The sequence below is a fragment of the Chiloscyllium plagiosum genome, chromosome 24, assembly GCF_004010195.1.
Source record: "Chiloscyllium plagiosum isolate BGI_BamShark_2017 chromosome 24, ASM401019v2, whole genome shotgun sequence".
Lineage (NCBI taxonomy): Eukaryota > Metazoa > Chordata > Chondrichthyes > Orectolobiformes > Hemiscylliidae > Chiloscyllium > Chiloscyllium plagiosum.
Window position 1 is genome coordinate 17,349,925 of NC_057733.1, and position 25,110 is coordinate 17,375,034.

At 41.2% G+C, this 25,110-nt stretch overlaps 1 protein-coding gene across 1 annotated transcript in view; it reads left to right on the forward strand.

Moving 5' to 3' along the window:
* Positions 1-25,110, forward strand: part of tbcd (tubulin folding cofactor D) — a 277,831-nt gene that overhangs the window by 137,180 nt on the left and 115,541 nt on the right. The window contains exon 15 of the mRNA XM_043714487.1: positions 22,282-22,339. Within this exon, the coding sequence (XP_043570422.1) occupies positions 22,282-22,339 (58 nt within the window). The remainder of the gene's footprint in view (positions 1-22,281; positions 22,340-25,110) is intronic.

Below are 25,110 nucleotides of genomic sequence, written 5' to 3' on the forward strand. Positions count from 1 at the left end.
ACCTGGGTCATCTCTACTCCCCTTCTTGAACAAGGGCACAACATTTGCAATCCTCCAGTCCTCTGGTACCAAACCTGTAGACAATAACGACTCAAATATCAAAGCCAAAGTCTCTGCTATCTCCTCCCTAGCTTCCCAGAGAATCCTCAGATAAATTCCATCCAGTCCAGGGGACTTGTCTACTTCCACTCCTTCCAGAGTTGATAATACCTGTTCGTAACTAACCTTGATCCTTACTAGTCTAATATCTCATTCCTCATTCTTCTCCTAGAAAGCTTTAGGGTTCTCCTTTATTCTATTTGCTAAAGACTGCTCGTGTCCTCTCTTTGCTCTTCTTAACTCTCTCTCTAAATCCTTCCTGGCTGATCTGTAACTCTCCATCACCTCACCTGTACCATCTTGCCTCATCAACACATAAGCCTCCTTCTTCTTCTTAACAAGAGATGCAATTTCTGTTGTAAATCACGGTTCCCTTACCTTATCACTTCCTCCCTGCCTGATAGGGACATACCTATAAAGGACACGCATTATCTGTTCCTTAAACCAGCTCCACATTTCCATTGTCTGCATTCCCTGCATTTTGCTATCCCATTCTATGCATCCTAATTCTTGCCTCATCGCATTATAATTGCCCTTGCCCCATCGATAACTCTTGACCTGTGGCATGTACCTATCCCTTTCCATCGCTAAACTAAACGTAATTGAATTATGGTCACTCTCTCCAAAGTGCTCACCTACAACTAAATCAAACACCTGGTCTGGTTCATTACCAAGCACCAGATCCAGTGTGGCCTCTCCTCTTGTTGGCCCTTCGACAAACTGTGTCAGGAAACCCTCCTGTACACATTGGACAAAAACTGATCCATCTGACGTACTAGAGCGAAAACATTTCCAATCAATATTGGGGAAGTTAAAGTCCCCCATAATGACCACCCTGTTCCTTTCTCTCTTACCCAGAATAATTTTGCCAATCCTCTCTTCCACCTCCCTGGAACTCTACGAAGGTCTATAAAAAAACTCCAAGAAGTTAATCTCTCCTCTCCTGTTTCTAACCTCAGCCCACACTACCTCAGTAGACGAGTCTTCATCAAAGATTCTCTCAGCCACCGTTATACTATCTTTGACTAACAAGGCCACGCCTCCCCCTCTTTTACTGCCTTGCCTCTTTTTAATTAAAGATCTAAACCCTGGAACCTGCAACATCCATTCCTCACCCTGCTCTATCCATGTCTTCGAAATGGCCACAACGTCGAAGTCCCAGGTACCTATCCATGCTGCAAGCTCACCTACCATATTTCAGATACTTCTGGCATTGAACTTCAATATTTGCTGTCTGCCAACACATTCCTGTGACCCTGAAATCCTGTCCCTGTCCTTTCTACTCTCATCCTCCTGTGCACTGCAACTACACCTCCGGTTCCCATCCCCTGCTGAGCTAGTTTAAACCCACCCGAATAGCACCAGCAAATTTCCCACCCAGGATATTAGCACCCCTCTGGTTCAAGTTATATTTTCCTGTTTGTACAAGTCCCACCTTCTCCAGAATAAGCCCCAGTTATCCAAAAACCTGAAACCCTCCTGCACCATGCTTGCAGCCATGTGTTTAGTTGACATCTCTTCTTATTCCTTGCTTCGCTATCACCTGGCACGGGTAACAATCCAGAGATGAAAATGTGTTGCTGGAAAAGCGCAGCAGGTCAGGCAGCATCCAGGGAACAGGAGAATCGACGTTTCCGCCATAAACCCTTCTTCAGGAATGATTCCTGAAGAAGGGCTTATGCCTGAAACGTCGATTCTCCGGTTCCCCCTGGATGCTGCCTGACCTGCTGCGCTTTTCCAGCAACACATTTTCAGCTCTGATCTCCAGCATCTGCAGACCTCACTTTCTCCTCAACAATCCAGAGATAACAACTGTTTATTTTGGCTCTCAGCTTCCACCCTAGCTCCCTGAAATCCTGCCTTACACCCCTATCCCTCTTTCTACCTATGTCGTTGGTACCTACATGGACAATAATTTGAGGCTGGTGACCCTCTCCCTTCAGGACTCCAAAGATACGATCCCAGACATCACGGACCCTGGCACCGGGGAGGCAACACACCAACCGTGAGTCTTGTTCGTTCCCTACAAACCTTCCATCTGAGCCTCTAACTATTGAGTCCCCAATGACTAACACTATCCTCATTTCCCTCCTTCCTTTCTGTGCAGCAGGGACAGGCTCTGTGCCAGAGACCTGGGCCTCACTGCTTGCCCCTGGTAAGTCGTCCCCCTCAACAGGTATCCAAAACAATAAACATGTTTTTCAGGGGAACAACCACAGGGGATCCCTCCACTGACTGTTTTTTCCCCCTTTTGAACAGTCACCCAGCTTTCTTCGTGCCTAGGAGTAACTACTTCCCTGTAACTCCTATCTATCACAGCCTCTGCCTCCCGAATGATCCGAAGTTCATCCAGCTCCTGCTCCAGTTCCCTAACACGGTCTTGGAGGAGCGAGAGTTGGGTGCACCTCCTGTAGATGTACTTGGATGGGACACTAAAGGCATCCTTGACCTCAAACATCATGCAGGAGGAACATTGCTCTCCCTGTACTGCGATCCCTGTTAGTCCCCCAGTCACAAAATAAAAAGGAGACGCTTACCTGACATGTCCCTGGTCTTTAAGGTTAGAGGAGGTGGTTGGGTGAGAGACCCTACAAAGGCAAGGTCTCAGGTTGAGAAGGCACTGACTTATATAGCGGTACGGAAATAAAAATAAGAAGTCCCTCCTTTCCCAGAAACCTCTGCTCTCTGACTTCAAATTTAAAAGCACAATCAGTGACTCACTGCTCCCAGCAGGCCCCTGGTGCAAGCTCCCGCCCTTCAAGTTGCTGCAGCCACTGAAAAACAGAAAAGACACGATCATCAATGATCAGACTGGGGATGTTATCAGAATAGGTTGTTCCATCGATACATCTATCTTTAGATTAGACTCACTACAGTGTGGAAACAGGCTCTTTGGCCCAACAAGTCCACACCAACCCTCCGAAGAGTAACCCATCCAGACTCATTCCTCTACATTTATCCCCGACTAATGCACCTAACCTACACACTCCTGAACACTATGGGCAATTTAGCATGGCCAATTCGCCTGATCTGCACATCTTTGGATTGTGGGAGGAAACTGGAGCTCCCTGAGGGAACCAAGCAGACATGGGGAGAATGTGCAGACTCTACACAGACAGTCGCCCGATGTTGGAATTGAACCCAGATCTCTGGCGCCATGAGGCACTAACCACTGAGCCACCGTGCTGCCCCACTCTTTTTGTTCAAGTATCAAAATCCAGTTCCTGAATTTAGAAATTACACAATTTTAAATTTTGGTTTATCTCTGTTTGGGTAAACCAAATGAGTACACAAGGGCTTTGAGCCATTGGCCTGCCAGTTTTGTGTTCAGTGCCTTCCAGGTTTCATGAAGCACGTTTAGTGGCACATTTCATTCAACTTTTAGATATCAATGATAAATATGAAGCCAGTGTGCCAGTCATTCACTGGGCAAGGCATTTTGTTTTGTCATTTCAGTAAGAATACTGGATTTGCATAGTGACACAAGGTACATTGTGCGTGCAGATTGAAGCAGTTTCATCTTCCCTCAGGTTATTTGTGGTTAGATGAAAAAAGGGTGTGTATTGAACTAAGAATTAAGACTGGGACAGAGATAACTGGCTGGAAGGCAAAACTGTACATGCAGGATAAGGAAGTTCACCATGTTGCTTTGAGCTATGTATCTTTCAACATTTAGAATAATATAATCCACTTTCTTGAAAGATTTTACAGATACCATTTTGAAAACTTCTTTTTGGGCAAACAGTAAGGGATCCAATTGATAGGTTAGATATGGTGAATTGATTTTTTTTTGTGTTCAAGCTTGATTATTTACAAGTTGGTGAACACATTTTCTCAAAGAATATTAGGAATAAGAACAAATGCAGGTTTTAATCCTTCTGCGATACATGTTTTTTGGCTCCAAGTTGCAAAAATGTTCTAAGTGACAAACACCAAAGCCATGAACACGAATGTTAATTTTGTCATCCAGAAAGCAATGAGTCTCAATTCAAGATTGCTGCTTTATCATTGAAAATAATCTCTGAAACCAGTCCAAACTGAGATCCAAAAGCCAGCAGTAAACCTTAGAGTGTTCTCTGTCCTAGGTTTCAAATTAGTGAACTTGAAAACTTGAGGCCTTCCAGACTAGAATTAAAAAGATTGGTTTTATTATCTCCAAAGTTACCTGGGTATCAATCAAACCAAGATCCAGCAAGTGTTTAAATAGTGAGTATTAATAATGACATTAAATGTAGGAAAATCTACTGGCACCTTTTGAAGGACAACTGATACTGTTCATGGGGAAGGCTGCTGCACCTGTCATTTCAGAAACAGAGGTGGAATTTGTAGATAATGCAGTGCTTGTAACAAGGTCAGCTAGGTGGACCTCACCCTGATTGGGGCTGTTAATCTGATCCAATCAAGGAATCCTGGCTGACTGATAAAAACAGTAGAGTTGCACTGTTTATGTAACTGGATTAGCTTTTTATGTACAAATGTCATTGTCCCTGTCTTTTATATGTGGAACTGGGATTTGAGCTTTGTCCTCATCTCCCTGTAAACTGGTTGAACGGTAGGGTTTGGGGCCTGGCTTTGCTGCTCCTCTCCCTTGTAAAATTGCACTTGTATACAGCTGTTAATGTTTTTTGTAACTGTTTTGTAATTGTTTAATAAAATAAAAAAAAACAGTCGTGTCAGAAATCCTGTTTGCTCTGAGAGCTGGCTCTGAGTGAGCTGGTTCAGTGTCAGTAACTCTCCACGTGTAAAAGAAAGGTGACATGGTGACAGGATTTTGGCCTTGAGTTATTCCAGTGGTGACGAGAGAAAAGCATGCTGCTGAAGAAAATCATTTGAAACAGTTGTCTTTGAGTTGGGGTAAAATTATTTCTGGCATCATGCTGTTATTTGGGAAGTTTGACTAGTTCAATCATGTTGTAAAAGACTGGGCTCAGTATGTGCAAAGTATACATTATCTTTTCCAGGCAAATCACATTGGGACAGATGAAAAGTAACATATAATTCTCTTGACGGCCTATCAACCCCGCAGCTTTCTTGATTATTAGGGCCTTAGTTTCCAGATACTAAAGTTTTTCAAGAGTGGATGGTTTTAGTTAAGGAATATTGCAACACTCCCAAAATCACCTCTAATTCTGAGAGACTACCTGTTTTACTCAGCAATTTGAGAACTAGGGGAAGCCATTCGGGATTTTTGATGAGGTTAAGATGGCTGCAGAGGCACGTGATTTTGGTTTAACCCTTAATGAGATGCTGAGAGATGTTTGGTATGTGGGATTAGTGATGTAACATACAAAAGTGCCTACTAGCTGAAGCCCAAGTGGACTTCAAACAGCCACTATAGCTAACTTTATTATTTAAAAAGATGGCAAGTGGAGCATATGAGTATCTTCTGATGGAAGTCGACAGCCTTGCTAGCCCGACTGAGCTTGAGAAACACCACTTGAGTGAAGGCAATCGCATTGCCTCACTCAGGATATATCCTGAACAGAGAGACTCTAGCTCATATCAAAACCCCAAAACAAAACCAAGCCACAGCTAACTGGTTAAAATTTTCTTCATCATCTCAGCTGGCAAGCTGTTGTAGTTATTGTCAGTATGTGGACTCAAGACAGTAAAAGAGGCCCACCACACCTGATTGAGTAAGAGAACTCATTGGTTAGAATCCAGGAGAGTGCACACCTGGAAAGTCCACCTACATCTGGTTTGGAACAGTTACGTTATTTCGCAACATCCACATCAGAAAGAATCAAAATAAACGTCTGGTTAAATGGTAACATGGTTCAAATGCCTGTTTCCACACTGTAAGTAATCTAATCTAAAAAAAAAAACAGTTACGTTATTTCGCAACATCCACATCAGAAAGAATCAAAATAAACGTCTGGTTAAATGGTAACATGGTTCAAATGGAGGTCGAAACCAGCATGGTCCTTTCAGTGATTGCAGAACCAGTCTTTAACAAAACTTGCTCCGGACTCCAACCCCTATGTTTGCACAAGACCTCCGTTAGATTGAGAACCTATACTGAGGAATCGTTATAGATTCAGGGCACAACTTTGGTTCTGGTCTCTTATGAGAAGCAGCTGATTTAATTACCACTGATTGTTTAAAAAAAAAGGTTCAGGCCCAAGCTTGTTTGGTCATTTTGGTTGAGAAAATTTACCTAGCTTGGCTCGACACTTTTCGATTAGAAAATGGCTGCCTGAGTGAAGTCCCAATTAAATATCCAGAAGCTTTTCAGGAAGGTCTAGGTCCTATCAAAGGAGCCAAGGCCATATTGCATGTTGAGCAGGAAGCAGTTCCATGATTCTGCAAGGCCTGCCCAATGCCATTTGCGTTATGGACAACAGTTGAGGCAGAAATCAGGAGGCTGGAAAGTGAAGGAATCATCAAACCAGTTCAGTCTGTGGAATGGGTAGCACTGGTCATACCAGTTGTGAAGCCTGATGGGTTGGTTCACCTTTGTGGGGATTTTAAACAAATGGTAAACTGCTTTTTGCAGCTAGTTAAATGCCCAATTCCTTGCACTGAGAATTTATATCCAAAACTGGCTGGGGAGGCTGTGCTTCACAATGCTGGACATGGGTACCTGAAATTGTAATAAGATGAGTGTTCCCAGATGTTTGCTAGAGTTAATACCCTAAAGGTTTGTACCAATATACGAGACTGCCATTTGGGGTATTGTCTGCCTATGCAGTCTTTCAGCAGATGAAGAACATTCTACAAGGTCTACCTGGGTCCATTTATCTAGATGACCTGTTAATAATAGGGAAAATGAATAAGGAGCAATTGGAGAACTTGGATATAATCCTTAGATGTTTCTGCAAGGTGGTTGTATGCCTTAGAAGGGAAAAATGAGTGTTCAGGCATCCTAAGCGATCTATATGGACTTTAGAGTCAATAAGACTGGTTACACCAATCAGAAGGTAAAGTGAGGGCGATCAAAGGTGCCCCAGCTTGCACATCTGTACCAAAACTTATGGACGTTCCTTGGACTGGTGAATTATTATGGAAAGAGTAAGGGCACTACCAATGCACCACAAGAGCCTCGAGGTACTTTTCTACTCTTCCTGCTAAATTCTCTGACTTAATCCACTGACCTACTGAATATGAGCATCAGTGAACACATTTTGTTAAAGCATGTTGGTTCAGGTTTAAAATCTTTTTTTTTTTAAACTTCATTCCTGGGATGTGAACATAACAGGAGTTTCTTCATGACCGCTCGTTGCCCTTAAAAAAGTGGTAGTTGGTTGTCTTTTTGGGTTGCCGCAGTCTGCGTTGGTCCCATTGTGCAATTAGAATGCTTTGGTAACTCAGTGTAGAGAAGAGGTACTTTCTATGATACCTGAATCTAAGAGCCTTGAATCTGATTATTTGCATGTCCCAACCCCCTCAAATACAGCAAAATCAAGGTAGCACAGTACTAAACAATACCTTCAGCAGTACTTGAAGAATAAAAGCAGAAATATAAGTCCTGACTGAAATCCCAAAGTAATTTAAACAATTTTGGATGTAAGTTTGCTTGCTGAGCTACAAGGTTCATTTCCAGCCATTTCGTTACCCGACTAGGTTATATCTTCAGTAGGCCTCATGCAAAGCAATGCTGAAAATTCCTGCTTTCTATTTATATGTTTGGGTTTCTTTGGGTCAGTGATGTCATTTCCTGTGGTGATGTTATTTCCTGTGGCAAAGTCACTTCCTGTTCCTTTTCTCAGGGGGTGTTACATGGGGTCTAACTCGATGATAGAGTTCCTGTTGGAATGCCATGCTTCTCGGAATTCTCCTGCATGTCTTTGTTTGGCTTGTCCTAGGATGGATGTGATGTCCCAGTCGAAGTGGTGTCCTTTCTCATCCGAATGTGAGGATACTAGTGAGAGAGGGTTATGTCTTTTTGTGGTTAGTTGGTGTTCATGTATCCTGGTGGCTAGTTTTCTGCCTGTTTGTCCAATGTAGTGTTTTTTTACAGTCCTTGCATGGTATTTTGTAAACGACATTAGTTTTGCTTGTTGTCTGTGTAGGATCTTTCAAGTTCATTAGCTGCTGTTTTAGTGTGTTGGTGGGTTTGTGGGCTACCACGATGCCAAGGGGTGATATCATTTCCAGTTCTTTTTCTCAGAGGTTGGTAAAAAAAGGAAGAACTGGAAACGATATTTTCCACCTTAACAGATCAAGACACATAAATAGAAAACGGGACAGAACACCAGCGCTTCAACAGATGCTTGCTGATGATGTCATCTAGCATGGTGAAGAAACGTCTGAAAACAGACCTACCAGTTCAGTGAGCAAACTTACAACCTGAATTAAGTCATTGTACGCTTTTCCTAATGGGCTCAGTTTAGGTTAGTTGTAGTCAGTCTCTCTGGCACTGAAATCTGGATTCTAATTCCTTCATGTTTTAAATGTTGACAGTTTTAAAGCATATAATCATACTCTTTTTGAACTTTACCTTTGCTTTCTAATCCCTCTTAAACCCATCTTTCTCTTTCATTATCTGATTTGGCATTGAATTCACCCATCCTAATTAACACTTCCTTCTCAGCCTTTGTGCTGTTAATTTCATAATCTTTCAGTTTGATTAAGTGGAAACAGTCACTTGGACTGTTCACTCAAGTCATAGATTTATCCTCACTGTAGCTGTATTGTCTTAGCTATTCAACAACTTGCCACTGAAAGATATAATAACCAGACATGCAATTGAAGTCAAACAAATGACCTGCTGCAGCAAAACTGGGCCATTTTGTGCGCACCTGCATCACAGTTGCTGTCTGAGCTGCCGAGCCAGGAACTCTGAAAACCAGTGGATTGGAAATGGGTGTTTCCTTTTAAATTGAACTTTTGACACTCTCTTGTTTAAAATTCAACATTCTATATCAATGGGCCATGCCCAACTATTTCTTTTTGGCTTTACACCCAGAAAAATAACCTGATATATCATCTTCCTTAATGATAACTGATAGGCTTTTCAGAAAATAGAAGAAAATCAGTGGCGCAATGGAAAACTGCGCAAAGTGTTTCAGAAATAGAGAAGATAAATATCTATTTTTCTGTTGATGAACAAGTACTACAACCCTGAGGACAAGTTAAAGCATGTTGCTGCATCACCAAAGGAGAGCTAATTCTTAAAAAAACACGTTTCAATTGAAACCAAGTTTGATTTTGTAATGTAGCATTGAGGCAATCTTTCAGTGCAATATTGAGATTCCACCTGGGGCGTGAAGCAGATGCTTTTTTTTTTAAAGATACTTAATATTTGAATAAATTTAACAGCAGTCTGGAAAGATCAAGTGTATTTTATGATGTGTTCGCTTGATGGTAATTCTGCAAAACAGAGACACAGTACTTGAAAAGAGCCAGTTAAAGTTCTACCGAGATAAGAAAGATAAACTGGGCCATCAAAAGTTGAAAGAAATTGAAGTAAAGCTACTTGTGTTTTTGTAAAATTGAAATATTGCAAGTCTGAAATAAAAACAGAAAATATTGGCAGGTTGCATTGTTGGAGACAGAAATTCAATTAACACTCCAAATTTTAGAACCCTGCTGGATGTGAAAATACCATTGTGGAATTTCCTGACACCAGCTATTGTGCCGGTATGATGGCACATGCCACTTCTGGGTCACTTTTGAGGTGGTGCTAATCAAGGCTATTGGCTATTTACATGCAAATGGTGTATGACTTGAGGTCAACGATCAGAGGCTGGAAATTTGCCAGCAGCCTGGATACCAGCGTTTCAGGATTAAACTGAGTACTGCCCCTGCATCCAGAATGCCTGCATGGCTCTTTGCTGAAAGGTTCCGTTTCAGACGTTTTGTCACTATACTAGGTAACATCATCAGTGAGCCTCTGGATGAAAGACTGGTGGTATGGCTCACTTTTTATTTGTGTGTTTAGGTTTCCTTGGGTTGGTGACATCATTTCCTGTGGCAATGTCATTTCCTGTGATGATGTCATTTCCTATTCTTTGACTTGGATCCCATATACCACCCCCAAGAAAATGTGTTTGTTGATAGTGTTCTGGTTGGAATGCCCTGCTTATAGGAATTCTTGCATGTGTCTCTGTTTGGCTTGTGCTCGGATGGATGTGTTGTCCCAGTCAAAGTGGTGTCCTTCCTCATCTGTATATAAAGACACTAGTGAGAGTGGGTTATGTCTTTGTGGCTAGTTGATGTTCATTTATCTTGGTGGCTAGTTTTCTGCCTGTTTGTCCAAAGTAGTGTTTGTTACAGTTCTTGCACAGTATTTTGTAAATGATATTAGTTTTGCTTGTCTGTAAAGGGTCCTTCAAGTTCATTAGCTGCTGTTTTAGTGTGTTGGTGGGTTTGTGGGCTACCAGGAAGCTAAGAGATATGAGCAGTCTGGTAGTATGGGAGAGTGGCTAGGGTTTCAAGGACATGTTTTGTCTGCTTGTTTGTGTTTGCTGCTGAGAAATCAGCAGACTGTTGGGTACCCATTCATTTTGATTTTCCTCTGCTCGTCATAGTTCCTCTGTGCTGCGATGTGTTGTAGCTCTTTGAAATAATGTTCTAATGTAGCTTCATTTTTGGATGTTGGGAAGCTTGCTTCTGTAGTTCAGTTTGTGGTCCATATGTGTTGTTTTCCTGTGGACGCTGGTTTGAAACTCCCCATTGGCTGTTCGCTCTATTGTGACATCTAGGAATGGCAGTTTGTTGTTGTTTTCCTCCTCTTTAGTGAATGTTATGCCCAGTAAGGGTATTATTGATGATCTTGACGGTTTCCTCTAATTTGTTTTGTTTAGTGATGACAAAGATGTCATCCATGTAGCAGACCCAAAGTTTGGGTTGGATGATTGACAGAGCTGTTTGTTCTAACCTCTGCATTATTGCCTCTTCTAAGAACCCTGATATCTGAGATCCCTTGGGTGTTCTGTTGGTTTGTCTAGAGGTTTTGTTGTTAAAGGTGATGTGGGTGGTAAGGCTTAGGTCTATTAGCTTGATGATGTTGTCCTTGCTGATGAAGTTGGTGGTGTTTGGTGTATGTGTCTTTGGGTTTTCTGATAGTGTAGTCAGTATTTCATTGGCCAGGTTGATGTTGATGGATGTGAACAGGGCTGTTACGTCAACGGAGACCATTATTTCATCCTCTTCTATCTTGATGTCTTTGGTCTTCATTGTACCATTGGACACTACATTGGACAGTTGGACAAACAGGCAGAAAACCTGCCACCAGGATACATGAACATCAACTAGCTACAAAAATACATAACCCACTCTCACTAGTATCCTTACATACAGATGAGGAAGGACACCACATCCATCTTAGGACAAGCCAAACAGACACGCACGAGAATTCCCAGACGCATGGCATTCCAACCAGAACGCTATCTACAAATGCATAGACTTGGATCCCATTTACCATCCCCTGAGAAAACGAACATGAAATGACATAACCATAGGAAATTACATCACCACAGGAAATGACATCACCAACCCAAGGAAACCTAAACACATAAATAAAAAGCGAGCCAAACCACCAGTGCTTCATCCGGAGATTCACTGATGTTACCTAATATGGTGACGAAACATCTGAAACCCGAACCTTCCAGCTCAGTGAGCAAACCTACATCAAGAGCCTCAACCTGAGCTATAAATCTTCTCAAAGTTCGCTAATACCTACATGGCTGCTATGGTCAAAGGCTGTTGTGGATGAATTTCTCCTCCATCTTGGACAAAGTGAGGACTGCAGATGCTGGAGATCAGAGTCTAGAGTCTGGTGCTAAAAATGCACAGTGGGTCAGGCAGAATCTGAGGAGCAGCTGAATAGACGTTTCAGGCAAGAACTCTTCATCAGGAAGGGCTCTTGTCCGAAGTATCGACTCTCCTGCTCCCCTGATCCTTCCCCCTCCATCTTGTGCAGTAGTTGAGGTCATTTCTTTGTTTTTGAAACGTTTGCTTATATTCCTGAGAAGGGTATCTTCTAAAATTCAAGCAGAGCGCTCAGTAATTGTTATTATCCATATATTGAATGGTGCAAGGGGCTGTAATCATTTTTGATTTGGGTTCGGACTGAAAATGTTGAGCACGTGGGATTCTGAAGATAACAGCAGCTCAAGACTCCTCAGTAGTTAATAACATTGTTTGGGGTGGATAATTTCTGTAGACTACCTTTAAACCAATCAACCTCCTGCTGAGTTCATGATTTTATAACCAGTTTGGCAACCAAGCTGATGACAGGGTTTTGAAGCAATTAACCAACTTTATGGCCTTTGATGCCAGTATTCATCCAAAAAGCCTTAGGCCTCAAATAATACTGGTAAATTCTGTTTTGATAGAAACACATAATAGATAGTCGAGCCAGTATGATTCTATCACAGTTTGTGCAGGTAATTCAAAGAATAAGCAAGCTACTGTCAACCTCGGCAACATGTAGAATACTCAGTCATCCTTAACTGTGTAACAGTTTTCTAACCTCCATTCTGGACTTGGTACTTCAGGCATAACGTGTACTGGCACTATTTTAAGATGCATTATGTTTCTTTCCAATTTTGCTATGCAGTGTCATATGGACACTGGGGACATTCTCCACAGAAATAGCATTTTTCACATCATGCAAATGTTGTACCCCCCAATACAAAATTGTTTAGTGACATCAATATTAATAACAAAATCAGATAGTGTTTGAAAAACTCCATTGCTGTAGCAGCTTCTGTGGAGAGAGAAAGAATTTATGTTTCAGTTGCATGGGCCTTTCATGAAAACTGGAAAAAGGTAGGGCTGCAATAGGGGTGTATATTCCCAACATCAGGATGGCTGCTGCTTTTGCACACTGCTGCTGACATCAAAGCTGATCTCTTCTGTAGGCAGCAGCTCTGCTTGCATTGATATTTAATTGGCATTGGTATCTATGGCAGCTGTATGAGGTGCTGGACCTCAAGTGAATTTGGCCCATTTATTGTCATAGTCATATAGTCATACAGCATAGAAACAGGACCTTCGGGCCACTATATCTATGCTGAAAATCACCAAACTATACTAATCCATTTACTAGTACTTGATCAATAGCTTACTATGTCCTGGCATTCTAAATGCTTGTCCAGATTTTGAACCAGATCTTTCTGTCGAGTATCATTGCTTTTGTCAAACTGTCCAAAGTGATAAAAATGATACTTCACATCCATTATCTTCTCAGCCTCAGGATGTTAAAGATTTTCTGGCGTTATTCAAAGTACAACAGTACAGTCCACTTCTATCAACTATACTTTCCAAAATCCACTTCTGTGATTGCACTGATGTCTGGCCTGATATTGCAGTATTGATCATGAGCGTTACAGCAGGAGATGGAATGTTTGTTGATTTCATTGAGCTGGTACTCAGCAGTTTGACTCCACGCTGCAGTGTGATTATTTTGGCAGCGCCATCTTTTTCCCCTCTGATTGCACTGCAGAATGTGCAGCACCTTGCCACCTATTGACAATAAATACAACAAACAAAATGTTGGAGAAGCTCAGCAGATTTTGCAACGTTTGTGGAAAGAGAAACAGAGATGACGTTTCAATTCCTTGGAACTCTGTTTTTGTCTTGACAGATGCCATGAAACCTGCTGTGTTTCTCCAGCATTCTGTATTTGTTTCAGTTTTCCCACATCTGCAATATTTAGCTTTTGTCCGAGATAATAAACATTGCATGTAGCAGGCCCATAGGAATGAGTTGGTGAATTCACATGTTAAGTGATCAGAATCTTGGGGCTACTGTTATGAACTGAACTGAACAGAACTATTCCACAAAGTTATCACCTAATCTGGAGCATCAGAGGCTGAGGGGTGACCTTAGAGAGATTTATGTAATCATGAGAGGCATTGATAGGATGAATAGTCAAGGTCTTTTCCCCAGGGTAGGGGAGTCCAAACCTAAAGTACATAGTTTAGGATGCGAGGAGAAAGACTTAAAACAGACCTAAGGGGCAACAATTTCACGTAGAGGGTGGTTCAGTTCCAACATTTAGAAAGTATCTGGATGAGTATATCATCCAGATAGGACGGTTGAGAGGGATATGGGCTAAATGCTGGCAAATGGGACTAGATTAATTTAGGATATCTGGTCGGCATGGACAACGAAGAGTCTGTTTCCATGCTGTACAGCTCTATGAATATATGAATCTGCCTTTTGTCTCCCCAATGAAAATATAATAACTTGTATTCCCTAATTACACTAAATGTATATCTCTTCAATTTAGTAAGTTGATGTTTCACCTGGGAGGCATGTTTGGGGTCATGAACAGTGAGAAGAGAGAAGGCTGTATTTCAAAAGCATTGTCCTCTAACCCCACAATCGACTTCTATCAACTATACTTTCCAAAATTCACTTCTTTGATTGCGCTGGTAAATCCATCATTTTGACTTGTTAATGCCCAAAGAACTGATGTCTTCTTTATTCAGTTCTACTTCTCCTCCCTTGTTCAGCCTTTACCTATCTACTTCAACGTTTCCTGGCACTAACCATGTCCTTTTATGTCAAAACTGCTTTAGAAGGTAACACAATATTGTGACAATGGGAACTCAACACCATTGCAAGAATCTATATTCACTGAACTTATGAGCTCAGCACATTTAACACTGTTGAGTTTAGTTTTAAAGTCATCATGTATGCTCAACTGGATCATGCTGCTATGAGATTCCTGTTAGGCATTGTGCTTTCAACATCTTTATTGGATTCTATGACGAAAGTGTCTTTGATGGAATGACAGTAAACCAACTGTAACTTGTGTTTTTGATATACAGATGAAACGTTTGCTAAATTTAAATCTAAAGCTGCGTAGAGGAACTTCCTTCCATATCTTAATGGGAATCCATCCTGTGCTCAAATTCATGGTGACATGGAGCGATGAAATGAGCTCCCTTTCTTCAATATCCTGGTTGAGAAATTGGCCAAATAGTTTGACAATGCTGTCTAATTCAAAACTATCTTCAGCGATCAGTATACATGTTGGGTTCTTAGTTGCATGCACTGTAAATTTGGCTGATCAGCAATCTTGTAAATAGAACCTGAGCCATGTGTTCACTCGACAAACTTGATGATGAAATTGGCCACATCAAAGCCATCTTGCAAGATGGTGGTTTCCCTGATCAGATCATTTCTCACAGCATATTGCACAAACTTGTGCCAAGTTTGTAATGTTTGGTCACTCTTGATCTGAGAAAGTGACCAGTCTACCTCAGATCGCCCTGGATATGCTATTTCAAAGTTTGAGCAGCAAATGAAGCTAACTTCTTCATGCTGCTAATGTGCAGCAGCAGCATGAATGTTGTTTGCCACCAGTCAGATGTTGCCATCAAGACAAAAAGATGTTCTGTGTATCTCACAAATGAGTAATGTGGTGTGAATTTCAGAGCCAGTGCAAAGCAAGGTACGTAAACCACATGCCCTGAAGACTGACAGGTCATTATCAAAAGTTTATTCCCTTTGTTTGTTCACATCAAGCACAGCAGTGACAATATATGACCAACTTGCATGTGCAAAACACACAACAGACTGTCAAACATTAGATGTAATTCTGCAACTGGACAAAATTTGAATGTACTGGAAACTACTCAACTCATACACAGAGCCCTGGTATTTGTAGATGGAAAAGACATACAATTGTACTGTGATTCAAGAAGGCAGGTCACCATCTCACTCTCGAGAGCAGTTTGTGATCGGCAATAGATATTGGCCCAGGTAATGAAGTCCATAACCCAAAAATGACTTAAAATAAAAGCTGCTCCTGCTTCAAGTCGACAACATAGGTGACAGCTGGTTCATCTCTCAGGGCAAATTCCTGACTAGTCAGAGTCAACCTACTTGATTTGAAACTTAAATAAAACCCATCAGCTAACTGGCAAACATAATACATTGCTGCAGAGTCCACTTGCCAAACAATGAATGCTGTGATGTCATGGAGTACAGGGGATTCCTGATTTACTAACATCCAACTTAAAATTGCTTATTTATGAATGCAATCTCATACTGGAATGTAGTTTTAAAGGCCCAACGTATAAACACGTCTTGAATATGCAAACTTCCTTTATAGTGTCCTGCATACCAAATGATTTAGTTTCCTTTTTATCATAGGCTTTCAGTCTTTCTAGATATTGAGCTAAGTGTGATAAGTGATAAATAACATGCGTTCCAACAAAGGCAAGACAATGATCGTCTCCAGCGAGAGAAAATCGAACCATCACACATTGAAATCCAATACATTCCCATCATTGAATGTCCCACCATCAACATGGTTTGACCTTTGACCAGAGACCTAACTGGAGCAGCCACATAAACACTGGCTACATGAGGTCAGTCCGAATTCTATGCCAAGTAACTCACTTCCTGATTCCAAGCCTGTCCATCATTTATGAGGCACAAGTCGGGTTTCTCATCACTTGCCTGAATGAATGCAGCTCCAGCAGCACTTTAGAATGCCAGACACCATGCAGAACAAACAGCAGAAAAGAGTGAGGTGATGTACATGAAAGAACACTGACACGCAATATACAATAGGGATATAATTCTCAAGTGGGTGCAGGAGCAGAGGGACTTGGGTGTACATGTGCACAGATCTAGCTAGCAACCTACCTGCTGAAGGAGAAGGCTCTGAAAGCTTGTACTTCCAAATAAACCTATTGGACTGTAATCTGGTGTTGTGATTTTTAACACTCTGAGAATACACTGAAATATTCGCAAGGGGTCTATTTAACCTCACAGAGGAGAAGATACCTTGTGACTTCTGTCTCAGTCTTACCTTTAACTAAATGCCATTGTATTCCAGCTTTGCTTCATTTCATTAGAGAGAGAGGTTGAACAGAAGGATGAGCATTTTTATCACAATTCCCTTGCCAGTTATAATCAGCCGCACCCTCCTCAGGAGTGTTCAAGACCACCTGAATTCTTTTCCATGATAGAAATAGCAACTGACTGCTGTTTGCATATTACTACATGTCTCTTTCTTTTCTGGCAATGTAATCTGAATTTAAAATGATGGCAAGGAACCCCTGTATTGACTCCTGTCGAGACTTCTGGTGAGACTTTTGTGGAGCCTAAAGGTCAGTGATTGCGTGAGACCACTCAAATTTGTCACCAGCTTGGTCAAAGTAGCCCATTTGATAGGCATCACATCCACAAACAATCACTTTTTCAAATACCAATGCTCAGTAGCAGCAGTGAGTCTGATCTACAAGATGCACTGCAGAAATTTACCATTGCTGCTTTTCCCCAACCCCATGGCCACTATCATCTCGAACAAGAGCAGCAGATCCATGGCAATGCCACCGCTTGCATGTTCACCTCCAAACCCTTCTTCAACCTGACTTGGAAATATAATGCAATTCCTTCAGTGTCACAATCTTCCTAGAATCCTTAGATTCAGGAGGAATCCAAAAGAAATCGTGGGCATCACAATGGTTTCCTAAAAATTAATTCATGGAACATGGAGCTCACTGGCTGGCCTAAATTGCCCTTGAGAAGGTGGAGTTGGCTACCTTTTTGAACTGCTGCTGTTCATTTGCTTTAGATAGATCCACAATGGCATTAGGGAGGGAGTTCCAGTATTTTTACCAAATGACACTGAAGGAATTGTGATTATATTTAAAGTCAGGATGCTGTGTAGCTTGGAAGGGAAGTTACAGGTGGTCTTGTTCTGATGTATCTGTTGTCCTTGTCCTTCTAGAAGAATTTACAAGATGCTGTCGAAGGAACCTTGGTGAATTTCTGCAGTGCATGTTGTAGATGGTATGCACTGCTGCTACTGAGCATCAGTGGTTGAGGGAGTGAATGTTTATGGATGCGATTCCTATCAAGCAGGCTGCTTTGTCCTGGATGGTGTTAAAGAGAGGCAAGTGTTTACATAGGTGTCTAGCCAGCTGAGCTAACTGACCTTTTCTGTGGACAGCAAAGTGGGTTACCCCAGATTACAACAGGATCTTGACCAGATGAGCCAATGGGCTGAAAAGTGGCAGATGGAGTGTAATTCAGATAAATGCAAGGTGCTGCAATTTGGGAAAGCAAATTTTAGCAGGATGTATACACTTAATGGTAAGGTCCTAGGGAGTGTTACTGAACAGAGGGACCTTGAAGTGCAGCTCCTTGTAAGTGGAGTCGCAGGTAGATAGGATAATGAAAAAGGCATTTGGTATGCTTTCCTTTATTGGTCAGAGTATTGAGTACAAGAGTTGGGAGACCATGTTGCGGCTGTACAGGACATTGGTTGGGCCACTGTTGGAATATTGCATGCAATTCTGGTCTGCTTCCTATCGGAAGGATGTTGTGCAGCTTGAAAGGGTTCAGAAAAGATTTACAAGGATGTTGCCAGGGTTGGAGGATTTGAGTTATAGGGAGAGGCTGAACAGGCTGGGGCTGTTTTCCCTGGAGTGTCAGAGACTGAGGCGTGACCTTGTAGAGATTTACAAAATTATGAGGGGCATGGATAGGCTAAATAGGCAAAGTCTTTTCCCTGGGGTCAGGGAGTCCAGAACTAGAGGGCATTGGTTTAGGGTGAGAGGGGAAAGACATAAAATAGACCTAAGGGGCAACTTAATCACACAGAGGGTGGTGTGTATGTGGAATGAGCTACCAGAGTAGGTGGTAACAAACAATGTCGAAAAAGGAGAACCAGAAGGCTTTTGACAAGGTGCCGCTTTGAAAGTTACTACACATACTAAGAGGTCATGATGTAGGGAGAAACATATCAACATGGATCGAGATGTGATGAGCTGCCAGAGGATGTGGTAGAGGCTGGTACAATTGCAACATTTAAGAGGCATTTGGATGGGTATATGAATAGGAAGGGTTTGGAGGGATATGAGCCGGGTGCTGGCAGGTGGGACGATGTTGGGTTGCGATGTCTGGCCGGCATGGACAGGTTGGACTGAAGGGTCTGTTTCCATGCTGTACATGTCTATGACTCTATAATTTGTCCTGATACCATTTCCTTCTGGTTGTAAATTTGCTCGCTGAGCTGGAAGGTTTCTTCTCAGCCGTTTCGTCACCATGCTAGGTAACATGTGTTGAAGTGCTGGTGTTCTGTCCCACTTTCTATTTATGTATCTTGGTCTGTTCAAGTGGGTGATATCATTTCTGGTTCTTATTCTTAGAGGTTGATAAATGGAGTCCAAATTTATGTGTTTATTGATTGAGTTCAGGTTTGAATGCCAGGCCTCTAGAAATTCCTGTGCGTATATCATCTGCTACCATGATAACAAGGGGTCAGGATAGTCTGGTCGTCCTCTCCATGTCTTTGATGTATGACAATGTGCGGAAAGTCTCTGGCGTGTTGTGTCGTCTTGTTTGGATTTGTTGTGCTTATCGGGTACACGTTGTTCTTGAAAACATTGTATGGATATTTTTCTTCTGGTGCTGTAGTGCATTGTGGCCCTTTTAAGTAATGTCCTGATGCAGCTCTGTTTGTGGATGTTGGGATGATTACTCCTGTCGTTAAGCATCTAGTGTGTGTTGCTTTCCTGTGGATGCTGGTCTGCAGTTCTCCATTGACTGTTTGTTCCATTGTGACATCTAGGAAAGGGAGTCTGTTGTTGTAATCTTCCTCTTTGGTGAAATTTATGCTAGTAAAGATGATGTTAATGATATTGTAGGTTTCTTCTAATTTATTCTATTTTGTGATGACAAAGGTGTCATCCATATAGTGGACCCAAAGCTTAAGTTGAATCTTGGAGGGTTGTTGTAGTCTCTGCATAATTGATTCTGCTAAGAATCCTGATATTGGCGATCCCATTGGTGTCCTGTTGATTTGTTTGTAGGTCTTGTTGAAGGTGAACTGGGTAGTGAGGCACAGGTCTATGAGCTTGAGAATGCTGCTTGGTGTTTGAGTCCTTGGTTCGACTAATAGTGAGGTCAGTGTTTCTTTGGCCAGGCTGATATTAATTGATGTGAATAGGGCCGTTATGTCGAAGAACATCCTGACTTTGCCCTCTTCTGTCTTGGTGTCTTTGATGTTCAGGAATTCTTGGCTGGAGTGGATGGAGTGACATGAGTCTTCTACTAGATATTTCAGTTTACGGTGATGTTTCTTTGCAGGTCTTAGTCACACATCCTGACATGTGACATTATGGGGGTGGGGGTGGTGGTGTTGGGTGGCCTCGGTTTGTGTACCTTGGGTAATCTGTAGAAATGGGGTATATTGGATCCATCAGGTTTTTTTCTGTGGAGATCTGTCTTGTTAATTTTGCGTGTGTTGTAGAGTTTTTTCAATGATGCTATGATACAGTTTTCTAGCTATGGAATCTGGTCCATTGCTACCTGTTGGTAGGTTTTGGTATGTTCGAGAAGTGAGTTCCCCTTTTCAATGTACTGTGTCCTGTTTAGGATGACGGTCATGCGCCCTTTGTCTGCTGGTAGGATTACAATATTTCTGTCTTTTCTGAATCCTTCTAGGGCATTTCTTTTCTATGTGTTGAGGGTGTTCCCTTCTTTCTTCCTGCTTAGTGTTGGTGCTGCTGTCTGTCTGATGGCCTGCTGGGTTTCTTCCATAAGTCCATTGTCTTTCAGGATTGATTCCAGTGCAGCTAGTAAGTCCTTTTTGTCCGTGACTCTGTAATTGTAGTTCATCCCCCTTACTAGGACGGCATTTTCCGTGTCTGTTAGCGGTTGGTCCGACACGTTCTTTATCCAAGCTTCTGAATTGTCTGTGTTGTTCTTTTGTGTGAGTTTATCAGTTTTTCTTGTAGGGCTAGTTTTTTCTTTGTCTTGGTCTGCTGTTGTTTGATGCTGATGGCTCGTTCTAATGTACTTGTCCATTCCTGGTCTGTCGTGTTGGTGTACAAAGTTTTTTGGTGCAATATTTCCTGTTCATATTTGTGGATTTGGTTGTGGGCATCATTAATCATTTCTCACAACATTCTGCAACTGTTCTGTTCAGCTATTCTTCTGGCTGTGGGTGTTGAGAGGTGATGTGTACTTGACACATCGTGGTAATACCTGTTTCTTGAGATATTCCTGTAGGAAATACAGTTGTTTACGGGTGGCGCTCAGTCGGATGACGTTTCCCATCTTCCGGCTAGTTTGAGTATATTGCACCCATCGGTGTTTGCGATTTTTGATATTATTTCTTCTCAAATGATATCACTCACCTTAACAGACCAAGACACACAAATAGAAAGCAGGACAGGAAACGTCTGAGAACAAACCAGCCAGCTCAGCGAGCAAACTTACAACTTGAACCTCAACCTGACCTACAAATCTTCTCAAAAATCGCAAACCATTTCTTTCTGCCTAGCATCATTATCTCTTTAGTGTTTTTGTCTTTCATCCAATTAGATCTCCTTCATTTGCCTCTGACCCAACTAAAACCCATTCCCTGTTCCCTGACTCTGTGGTATTTGCATAGCACCTGCTGTATCTATACCATTTCCAGTATTGATGAAAGGTCATCAAGTTGAAAAGTTGATTCTCTTTCTTCATAGGCATTGATAGTTCCCAGAATTTCTTATTTCAGATATCCAGCATTTAAATCTTGTATTAAAATTGCAAGTTAGTGTACCTTGGAAAGATCATATGAAATTTATATCCGTGGTTTGAGCCATTTTTGTGGTCAGAACCTATGTGGTGAGTTTCTTATAGCTCATGGACAGAATCACCGAATTTTTTGACATTCAGTTATAAATCCTTCTGATTAGATGCTATCATTATCAATATATATTTTTTCTCTTTATCATTTTATGTGTATTTGAAACAAGTCACAAAATTGTGGGAAAATTATTTTTCTCAATGAAACAGAACCTTGTTGTTAAGTGTGAAGGGATCCTGGAAATAATTGTTGCCTAACCTTGCAAAACAGACAATGTCGAGTTGGAGTGGCCAGATGGCTTAGTGATTAGCACTGTTGCCTCTCAGCACCAGGGATTCGAATTTGATTCCGTCCTTGGATGCCTGTGTGTGTGAAGTTTGCGTGTTCTGCCTGTGTGACAATTGAGTGCTCTGGTTTCCTCCCATAGTCCAAAGAAGTACAATTTAGGTAGATAGGCTATACTCAGTTGTCCTTACTATCTAGGAATGTACAGGCGAGATAGATTAGCAGTGATAAAAATAGGGGTCACGAGGATAGGTTTTTAGAGGGCCGGGTTTGGGTGGCTGCTCTTCAGAAGATTGATGACACTTGATGGGCTGAATGCCCTTTTTCTACTACACTGTAGGGATTTTTAAAAAATTTAGAAAGGAATCATTTAATTCACCATTTCTTTTTATTTTCTTTAGTTCCTTGGTGATAACAGCTGTGTTTGACCGAAATGTTAACTGTCGAAGGGCTGCCTCAGTAAGTATTTAGTATGATCTGTGTTACAGTGTATGCATAAACGATGCCACCTCTTGATGAAAGAGGGTGACCATGATCTGTTTTGAATTGTATTTCGTTTTATTTTATTGCATATTCATACAACCACGTGTTGGAATACAATATGGAACATAATTGGCTACACTGTAGTGATAGGAGTTTGATTAGTTTTCACTGGCTTTACATACAAAGCTGTTGTCAGAGTGACATCACAAGGTCAAAGGCATTTCCCATTCAGAAAATAGTGTGTCAAATTAGATGCTAGGTTCGTTTCTGAAATAGGCCATGTAGTGGAAACTAAATATTTTGAAATAATTTTAAAGCTTGTTTTAAATGAGTTAGTCAATGTAGCATTTAGGAAGATTCAAATGGACATGTCTTTTACAAATGAAAATAGTTTGATCACAGAAAACTGTCAGTTTAGTTTTTAGGGCATTCTGCAACCAGTTCATAAAGCAGGAGTAGAGAATGCAGTATTAAATAGAAAACAAAAAGTTTACTTGAGCCTTTCCAAATTTGATTTCTGTACCATAGCAAATATTTAATTTGTCTTGCTTGTCTAATTCAATAAAACTTCTTTTGAAATGTTGGTTTCCTATGAACTTTTTTTCTTCAGGTACAATATTGCAGGTCAAGTTTATCCTGTTAATCCACTGGTGCCTGGTCTAGTTTCAGCTCCACCTTAATGAAACTCATTTCCTAATCTTTGATTCTTTCTTCTGATTAGTCACATTGCTATAGTTAATGCTTGGAAAAGCATGAATCATGGCCAAGTTTGACACCTGTTGAAGTTTTAAGTGATCACTTCAAAAGCTGTGCAAGTATACTTGTGTTGGCTATGCCTTAATTTAGTTGTACATCATGCAGTAGGTGTTGCAATTATTTTAAATGATTTATTGAATGATTTGAAACGCTTAATTGCAATGCTGTGAACGCAAATTGAATTCCTGTATGTTTCAGGATAAGCTGCTCAATTTATCATCTTACTGATTATATGCTAAGAACAGGTCAGTTCTACATGGGATGGAAGGTTGTACTAGTTTCACCTCTTTGTAATGTTCCAATACTTGGTTTGTCAGATGACGATCCAGTCTTCAATTGTAACGTTTTATTTATTTAGTTTGCTTTATTCTTATCATAAGCACCGAGATACAGTGAAAAGTATTGTTTTGAGTGCTGTACAAGCAGAACATGCCATACAAAGTGCATCAGAATAGATACACATACTGAATGAACACAGGAACAAAAAATAAAAACAATAATGGAGTTAGAGAAAGTGAGAGAATCAAAGAGGAAATGGTAGGAGAGAAAGGTGATGTAGTAAAGAGAAGAAAATTTAATAAATTTTAAGCACAAACTTGAATAAAGTCTTATGCTGAGTGCAACTCATATCAAAGTTTAAATACTAGAAGTTCAAGACTGCAGCAGGATTGCACCTGGAAATGCAGGATGCAAATGGAGGAACAAGCCAGCCCACCCTATTGATTGAAGATCTCTAAAGTTGCAGAGATCAAACAAATAAATGAAATAGTAGCAAGAGTAGGCCATTCACTCCTCTAACCTGCTCAAACATTTAAAAAAAAAGACTGATCAGATTGTGGTCTCAAATCCACATTCCTACCCACACCGTATATTCTGGACTAACAAGGAAGTCAATCCAGCTCTGCTTTAAAATTATTCAATGATCCTTTCTCCACTGCTGTCTGGGGATGAGAGTTCCTAAGACGTACTTCCACTGAGAGAAAAAATTGCCTCCTCACCATCACCTGAAATGGAGGCCCCTTGTTTGAAAAAGTCTCTTGCTTTCTCCTCCAAGGGGAAACATTCTTTCCACATCAACTCTGTCATATCCCCTCAGGATCTTATGTGTTTTAATTAGATAGCCTTTTCTAACATTTTCTAGCCTCCCTAGTCATTTAAGATAACCCCTTCGTCCCAAGTATCAGTCAGGTCACCCCTTTCTGAAAGATCTGAAACACATTTCTATCCTGTCTTAAATAATGAGACTAAAGCTGTACACTCTACTGTAGATGTGACCTGACCAATATCATACAGAGCTGTAGCAAAATTTTCCTGCTTTATATTACATTCCCCTTGCAACAAAGAACAGCATTCCATTTTCATTCTGAATTATCTGCAGACTAACATTTTGTGATTTATGTACCACCATACCCAGATTCCTCTGTACCTTGTGGTTCTGTAATCTCTCTCTGTTGAGATAATATGCTGCACTTCTATTCTTCCTGCTAAAATGGACAAGTTCACAATTTCTCACTTTTATACTCCGGCTACCAAATTTTTCCAATCACTTAACCTGCTAGATCTCTGTAGGCTCCTTTGTCCTCTTCACAACTACCTTCCTACCGACTGTTGTATCGTTAACAAATTTATCAGCCATGCAGTTAGTCTCTTCAGTGAGTCACTTATGTAGATTGTAGATAATTGAAAACCAAACACTGATCTCTGTGGCATAATGAGAAAGTACCTCATTTACACTTCCTATTCGAGTCACAGAGATGTACAGCATGGAAACAGACCCTTCGGTCCAACCTGTCCATGCCGACCAGATATCCCAACCCAATCTAGGCACACCTGCCAGCACCCGGCCCATATCCCTCCAAACCCTTCCTATTCATATACGCATCCAAAAGCCTCTTAAATGTTGCAATTGTACCAGCCTCCACCACATCCTCTGGCAGCTCAACACATCTCGATCCATGTTGATATGTTTCTCCCTCCATCATGACCTCTTA